At 38.2% G+C, this 8,714-nt stretch overlaps 1 protein-coding gene across 1 annotated transcript; it reads right to left on the bottom strand.

The window, feature by feature from the left end:
• Positions 1–5,742: 5,742 nt before the first annotated feature.
• On the bottom strand, positions 5,743–7,251 carry LOC117638402 (NAC domain-containing protein 43-like). Its single transcript, XM_034373534.1, has 4 exons — positions 7,071–7,251; positions 6,702–6,941; positions 6,515–6,543; positions 5,743–6,129 (listed from the first exon to the last, which is right to left on the bottom strand). The coding sequence occupies exons 1-4, from the start codon at positions 7,249–7,251 to the stop codon at positions 5,743–5,745; spliced, it is 837 nt and encodes a 278-aa protein (XP_034229425.1).
• Between the last annotated feature and the right edge of the window lie 1,463 nt (positions 7,252–8,714).

Here is an 8,714-nt window from a genome sequence, read left to right as displayed (position 1 = left end):
AACGAGATTTCCCTCGTTACAAACGTGGTTCAAAATAGGTGAATCAAGCGGAACTTAGGTTGTTCATAATATGAAAACCTCAACAAATTTTCAGAAACATTTTGATGTCCTAAAATCACCAGAATAGCTCTTAGGCGATCCCTAGTCAAGCAGAATATGACAGGACCAGAATCAAATTCCGCTTTGGAATTCGAGTCGAACCCTGTGCGTGTTCGACACTTGGCAAATGTCGGGCACAAAAGACCTATTTGCCCTTTTTCTTAAAATTTTGACTTTGACTTCTACTGAAATTTCGGCAGAGTCTCCCTTATATTTCGTTCAATCCCAAAACTTACACCTGTCCAAACGAGCATAATTATCCAAACAACCAATAGCCAGCACTTCAATAACCATGTCAAAAGTTCCATTCCCGCTTTAGGGCAACATATCAGAGCAATTTTGATAGTTTACGGATCACTTAATTATTTTACTTACCAACACTTTTGAAACAGAAGGCGCGGAAGTCAAGATGGCCCGGTGGTGGATGTCTTGTGCACGCTACAACCTGGGGCCGCAAAACAGTTGAAAGTGTGAGTGGACAAAAATAAGGTTCCAGAAAACCATTTGCGAACATAATAACCCCCACTGTAAAATAATAGTAATAAAAGCTGGATATATAACATGCGCTTGAATTATGCTATCAATATCGAGAAAACTTGCATAAAATCACAGTAATTAATCCTTGCATAAAAGCACTGAAATCCAAAATTTGCATAAAAATACTGAAATCAAACCTGCATAAAAGCAATGTACTCAAAACTTGAATCAAAGCACTGCAATCAATCAAAACTACCACTCGGATGTACCCCTGTAAATCCGTCAATTCCCCTGGCAGGTCTCGGCGACACACAGTCTATCCGAGCAGCAAACTGGCAGGATTCAGGGGACTATAGTCAGCCTGATCCGCCGGCAAGTCTCGATGACACAAAGTCGACTCGAGCCGCTCTGACAGGATCCAGGGGACCGTAGTCAGCCTGATCCGCAATCCTGGCAGGTCTCGGGGACACAAAGTCAGCCGAGCCGCAAATCCTGGCAGGTCTCGAGACACCAAGTTAGCCGAGCCTCAAATCCTGGCACTCACGGTCCGAGAGTCCCCGAAACTCGTGAGGCAATGTCAAGTGCACTGACAGAACTGTAAATCGACTGGATGTCCGTAGACATCGGTCCAACTGAGGGTAATCACCAAAATCGGGTACATGGTGGTTTAAAATATCATATCATAGAAGAGTCTGCTAACTAGCTACTTTTCAATAAATCTGAAAATAAACTGCTATTTTCTCTGGTCAACTTCTTAAACTCTGTCTTTTATATCTCTTGAGTATCAATAGCTAAGCAGCATGTAAATCAAAGTATTTTACAGCACGAATCATGTTCGAAAAACATTTAATAAAACTTATTCAAGATCAAATATGAAATTCATTCATATAAACTCATTTATAAAAACTCATTTATATAAAATCAATATAAAATCATTTATATAAACTCATTTATATAAAATCATTTATATAAAATCATTTATATAACTCATTTATATAAAATCATTGATGGAGGAAAGTCCACTCACTCCTGGTCCGAGCTCGCTAGACCTCCTGAAGGTCTCTCTTGCGGGCCTGCCTGGTCCCGGGTGCCTGGGTAAACCATCATGAATGTTTAATTAATAAAACTGCTCGGTATAAGATTTTTAAGTAAAACCCTGACCCCCGACTTCTAAAAGTGTGTGCAGTAACTTCAAAGTCATTTTTCTGCCTCCTTAGGCATTTCAGATATTTAAAATCGTCTGAGAAGACTCGAGATTCCATTAAGCGATAAACTTCCATATTGGTCGATACGGAACCCCGTGGGTCCACGACCTCCAATGACCAATCTGAGAGTTCCTTTAAGTTCCTCACGTTTAAGGAACCATGTCCTGCAAGTTTGGTCTGAAACTGATGATCGGATTGACCCCGATCGTGAAATCATAGAATTTCCAAACCCTAGCCCCAGGGTTCGCGATTTCGGAGTATCCGGGACTCCGATTCACAATCCGTCAAATCCTACCCGATTCTGAAATTACCTGGAACAACCTATCCGAAATTGAGCGCGATCCAACGGTTCGGTAATATTGAACCCGGGAATCGCACAATATGGAAAATCCGTTTGGGGCTCAAACGGAATCCAAATTGAGATCCGCAAAATCCTACGCGCTCGTGACAACATAAGGATCGCAACAAGACACAGTGCCACTGCACTATTCTCACCCACGCACCCCAGCACGCGCCGGCAGCGATGGGTGTCTAAAGCGATTTCGGCTCGCCGGAAAAACTTCAAACCACGGCTCCAAACTCCTACTCTAGGTAAAACACCATATTTGGAGCCACTTTTGTTCTTGGACCTACCCCAAAAACGGGCCGGAAGTGGCCGAAAACTGAGGCCGAAAATTGGCTGAAACTTCAATTCGAAAACTGGGTTATCTACGGTCAAAATTGATGCAAACCCATCCAACCATCAGCTAGAGCATGGAAAATAGGTAGGAATCCATACCTTACTCGAAAAATTTGGAGAAGAATTGAGGGAGAACGAGCGACTTGAAGATCCGGTGAGCATTGTCGGTTCCGGCGCGATTTTCGGCCAGCGCAGGTCACGTCGTCGGCGGGGAAGGGTCGGGGAAGGAAGAGGACGTCTTCCCGGTCGTTTTAGTACCAGCCTTGCCCACAGCCGTGGTCGGTGGCCGGAGTTACGAGCTGAAGAAGGAGGAGGGGCGGAGAGGGAGGGAAGTCGGCGCGAGGAGAGAGAGAGCTGAGCAGGTTTTTATAAATCCAACTTTGAAATATTTACGGTTATGCCACTGAGACTCTTTTGACCATAACTCTCTCGTTACAACTCCGATTCGGGCCCACTACGTGTCTATGAACTCATTTCACCATGCTCTACGTAAAGGTGTAAGTGGAATTGTCAAATTCTTTCTCGATCAAAAAGTCACCTTTTTCTTAATAAAATATTCCGAGGGCAAAATCGTCCTTTTCCCAGAATAAATTAATAGTAAATTTAGGATTTTTTTTGTTTTGGGTTATTATAGAATAGGTACTGAAGTGCAATTCCAGGTCAGCAATTGCCAATTCAGCCACTCCCAAATCCCCATTCTGCCCACTCGACAAGCCTCTCCATGGCTCAAATTGATTATAGCTCTGCCAATCTCAACATTGGTATCGATTTCCAGCTGATCTATATTAGTTGAAGGTGCTAACGTGCAAATTCCAGTATAGATACATTCAGTCCAGCCTAAGTCACAGACAACAATACAAGCAGAAATTGAAACCCAATATTATGATGTCTTTCTAGACTTGGCAGTCTTTTTTTTGTTTTTTTGTTTTTGTTTTTTTTTTTGTTTTTGTTTGTTTACTGTATGATAACCAATTCTCTTTGAACTAGTTTGTGCTATTTTAAAACACTTATCTTTGGCTAAACTTACTAGTTTTTACTGTGGGAAATTATTAGTCCTCACCCGTCTGAGGCAAGAAAAGAACTTTCTTGGGAGATATTCCTCACCTAAATTCACAATCACTTGACCAAAGGCAATAACTTAGTGCGCAAGTTATTACATTCTACAATCTGTTAGGGTTTTTCAATTGCTAACAGTGGCACACTCGCACATAAAAGAAAGTTGACTTGTTGACCACCAATGATTTTTATGTCAATGGAAACTTTACCTTACCACCAATAGGAACTACATCAAAATGAGTAAACATTCACTCAACAATCACATGTCTTATCTTGTCTTGTGAATTATTAGCAAAAACAATATGGCATCCTCGAAAACTTTTCTTCTACTTGGCCTTGTGTTTGCTGGTGTCGTCCTTATCTTCTTTGAGGTCTCATTCGAAGATAGAGATGGAAGGAGAGAGAAAGAAGGAGATGGATTTAGGGGAGAAATTATTTAAATATTAAATAACAAATATTAAATATTAATATTTCTTTTTTTTAAGTCCTTAGAAGTCATTTTAAAAAGGGGTAAATTTGTCTTAATTTTTTTAAAGATAAGATGAGTAAGGAAATAAGATAGATGGGTGAAAATAACAGCAATCGATATAAAAATATAATATGCCTATTATTTTTCTTTATTTTATCACAAGATATTAGCAAAAAAATAAATTTAAACTCCGAGTCTCGAGACACTCTTAACTAATAGAGCTACATTACATAGCCCCCACACAATGACAAATAGTGTAAAACTGAGGGCACACTTTCAACAACCGTTTTGTCTTTAATATGCATATATTATTTTTCTTAGCTAAAGATAGAAAAAAGAAGATTGGGAACAGAATATGGGAGACATGAGGGAGAACGAAGAGAGAATCATGGAGGGAGGTAGCATAAAGAAATGAACAATCTAGCTAAAAAATTGAGGCACGTACATTTGTTGGGAGGAGACTATAAAAGTATTGAGCAGAATGCCATAAAGGGAACAAGATTGTAAATGTGTGAAGAGAGATAAAAATGGAATATACAACTTTATGATTGCGCTCTGAATTCTATGTATCTACTCTTAGGGTGGGCCAAGCCACTTTAATGTTTTTTTTTTCATGTCCAAAATTTAAAATTATGACAACCCAAACCTCCTTTTTATTTATTTATTTATATAATACAAAAAGTAGTTTAAACTACAAAGGGAATAGAGGTTTCTTACACACACTACAAAAGTGTCATCGAAATTCAAACTTGACACCATTAATATGTAAATCAAGACATTTTTCCACTAAAATAGACCCCATTGACACCCCAAACCTCAATCTAGCCAACCCTAAACCTAATATCTCTAACATTTAAGTCAATGAATGTTGAAAAGAAAAAAAAGGTGTTTACTATGATTTATACATTGCTAAAATAACCTTTTTTTCAAGAGAAAAAATACAATATATTGCATTTATAATTCAGGCATAATGGCTATCAGTTACAAGGCCCAATATATATACAAATACTCACATATGCTTAATACAAATACAAATAACCACATATGCTTAATCCAAACACGAAGGAGTTCACCAGCAACAACAAGCACACAAAGTGTACCTCTACTCAGAGCCTACAAATTCCAACAAGCTTGGAAAAACCATACATATACCTCAACACACCAAACTACAATTGCAACTACAACCTTTTAATTCTCACAAGTATAAAATACAAGTAGAGACTACAAATATGCAACAAACTCAGGAGTTGATACACTTATTACAACTCAAAAGATACTGTAACATAAAACAAGTAAAAAAAAAGTTGATTTGCCACCACGTCGTCACCAAGACAGCCAAGCACCACCAAACTCAACCAAGATAGCGGTGTTGGCGGGGATGAGCGAGGAGCAAAAGTGGAGAGGGGAGGGAAAGGCTTGGGAGGGTAAGGAGGAGACGGAAGGGGAGGAAAAGAGGGGGCTGGTGGCTGAAATTTTTCTTTCTTAGGGTTTTCCCCTTCAGAAGAACATTTTTCTAGTACAGTAATATTGGAAAAATAATATAGTTCACATTTTAACTCAATAAATCCAACATTTAGGTCATGTTCCAACATTCGAGTCTGATATACGTTATATGTATGGTTGTAAACATACATATCTGTACGTACGTATGTACACACAAATCGTTGCCGTATTAGCCAGGGGAGCATGATAATTAAGATTTGATCTTAAAGACGTCCTGGTTTTGGTAATTGGAGTTGATGATGATCATCGATGCACTAAGCTGCGTGGCCATTGAGCTGGGAAGCAATTAGGCGATCAAAGGCTGCCCAACTGGTGAGCCCTGAGACAATTTGATGCAAGGACTTGGGATCAGGGGCGCCAATCACCTGGTTGCTGGTGTATATTAAAGGTTTAGTATTGTATTTGACCACCTCTGCCTTATTCTCTTCTTTACAATTCCTTTCCACTTGCTGAAACATTTGCTCCAAAGATCCTTCATCATAGTAGGATTCCAACATACGACCTGTATTAATTCCCATGTAGTTGAAGGACGAATTGCTAGGGCTGTTTAAGGTTTTCAAGTTCTTCTTTTTCTTGATGAATATGTGACACACCACCCATCCCTCTTCCTCTGTTGCTGCCCCTCCCATAGCATTGGAGACCTTGGATTTAAGGAAAAAAAACAATAACAGCAAAATATATCATATTCAAAAGTTGTAAGAAAGTGGTACTTAATTTTCATATTCTATAGCCAAAGCAATGTTCTTTACAAATCATTAATTTGTTTGTAAATTTAAGTCATACATTCAAGTAAGAATCAAGTTGATCACGTTAAGCAAGAAGAAATACGAAGAAGAAATTATTCAGAGTCTAAGAATATGAACAACTAACTCTTCTAATAGCTGAGCTAACTAACTCGTAATCTGTTATTACTCTAGCAGATCACTGGTTTAGATTCACGTTATGACAAGTTAAGACAAGACAACATTTTGGCATAATAATTATGGGAAGTGGGCGATTTTAACATATTCAAGTTAGTAACCCTACATTCAAGTCACTAACTTGACCATTGATTCATATTCACAATCTGACAACATCACAACAATCATGAGAAGTGCGATTTTCATGAATTGACGTTAGGGACAAAACAAGAAATTAATAGTTAGACTTTCTAAGCCGCTTAGGATACTTTTTCATCAAGAATTGAGAAAGACAAAAAGGCTTACAATATGGTTATATTCGTACATGAGCCAATCAGATCTTTCTCCATGTGGAGCTCTGCCATTGTAGAACACGAGAGTCTTCCTCAACCCAATTGGCCTACCGTTACTGTATATCACCTTATCACGCCCTGTGGCCTTCCAAAACCCAGCAATGGTTGCCCGATTTGTTCGCGTCCCACTGGGATACTTCTTGTCCTTGTGGCTAAACAAGTACCAGTCATTCTGAGATAAGCTTCCTATTTTGCATTTTTCTGCTACAGAACACATTACATATAACTTGGTTGTTTTTCTAATCAAATCAAAATTAACCAAAACGAAATTTGGGTATAAGTTTAAGGACCATTACGGTTAAACCTTATATATATAGATGCATTACGTACCTTGAATGTCCCATGGCTCAAGCTTAGTGAGATCAATGTCACGAATTACGTCCAGATCGATCTTCTCACATGAAACCCTCTTCCTCAGGTAATATAGCAAGAGCTCCTCTTCCGTTGGTTGAAATCTGAAACCAGGGGGAACTTGGCATTTTCCATTCACACTCACAGATATACTACTCATTTTGTCGAAAGTTAACAGAAAGATGGAATTAAGAACTAGCTAGTGATTAAGTTAGTGAACTAGGGCATTTATATACTCCATGATGGATTAATATACTGTCTCTTGAAAAGTGTTATTTGATTCGAGGGTCCCTAAATCACAGTTGTATGCAACTAAAGTCTTAGACGGGTACCAATTATTTCTTGTTGAAATCACAATTGACGGGGGGAACAGAACCCTAAAAATGACATTGACAAATTTGTAAACATATGTAAATTTCGACAAATCCAAGTGCCTGAAAGAGATGAATACTGTATATATATATATAGTAAGAAAAGAGAAGGTCCAGAAAGAGATGAATTAATATTTTAAAGTTAACTTTAAGTTGGAGGCCTACCAAAATAAAAGACATCTTTTTTCCTATATGGGAGTGTTATCCAAAGACAATTAAACGCATGTGGGCAGGGACATAAATACCAAAAAACTGAGAGCACCATCAAGGGGAAAAAGTTGTCCAATTGGAGCATTATCACACTGAAAGTGCTTTTGCAGACATGCAAGAACTGATAGGGAGTGGACCAAAGAATCTTCGAATGAATTCTTCTGTTTCATTGAATGTCGATCATGCTTTCACCTTTCTAGTTGACTAGCTTGCTAGTTGTCTGGTTCGATGTAGATTGACAATTAGTTCTCTCTTTTTTTCTCTCTTCACTCTGTATTTGCTTCCTTGGATTCTTGCTTCAATGTGTTTACCATGGTGACCTCTCTATGCATTTTATTACTAAATAACACAGCGGAATAAGGGGGAACAAGTGTTAATCCTAGAACATGAAAGCTTGAATACTCCTTGAAAATTGATAGAAAATCTCAAAATCTTGCTCTCTGAAAATATGAACAACAAACTTAAAAATGAAGCTAATTAACCTCAAACCAAAATATGAAAATAACAAAAATCGAAACTTTCACCTCGCAAAATGTGAAATTATGCATAAAGAGTGAGAAAAAATAAAAACTCTCAGCAAAATAGTGAGTTTGACTTGTCATAAAAACTCTCAGCAAAATAGTGAGTTTGACTTGTCTAGCCATTCCTTTCAAAGTGGTGCATTATGGGAGCAAATTGGAGAAAACAACCTCAAATCTGCAGAAGTTGAATTTTCGTGTTCTTGGCTTGTACATGTCAAGCTACTCCCTCCTCAATCCTTTCCGTTATCTGCATGACTTAAGGATTAATCTGGCTTTTGTTAACATGATGGTTCTCTGAAACTTGACATTTCGAAATTATATGCATACGAAGCTATCCAAAAAAATTAATGAAGGACTTTCCAAAACTAACTAAAAGCAACTCCTATGTGAATGAACAAAAGAGCTACCGTGGGAAGTAGTTTTGGAGTGTATTTCCTGGTTCGGTGCCGACAATTGCATTAGACTGGATTGTAGGAAATGTAATTATACATGTTCTTATCAAAAAGCTGCTTTCATAAAGC

Source organism: Prunus dulcis, chromosome 8 (genome assembly GCF_902201215.1).
Source record: "Prunus dulcis chromosome 8, ALMONDv2, whole genome shotgun sequence".
NCBI lineage: Eukaryota > Viridiplantae > Streptophyta > Magnoliopsida > Rosales > Rosaceae > Prunus > Prunus dulcis.
Note: the sequence above shows the minus strand (reverse complement) of the source record. Positions and strands in the feature narration are given on the sequence as shown.

What these genes read in the sequence shown, in the direction of transcription:
- LOC117638402 (XM_034373534.1), bottom strand. Translation starts at nt 7,251, where the DNA reads ATGAGTAGTATATCTGTGAGTGTGAATGGAAAATGCCAAGTTCCCCCT. An exon ending in TGAGCCATGGGACATTCAAG is followed by an intron (nt 6,942 to 7,070) that starts GTACGTAATGCA and finishes GTTCTGTAGCAG; the next exon opens with AAAAATGCAAAATAGGAAGC. An exon ending in TTGGCTCATGTACGAATATA is followed by an intron (nt 6,544 to 6,701) that starts ACCATATTGTAA and finishes GATTGTGAATAT; the next exon opens with GAATCAATGGTCAAGTTAGT.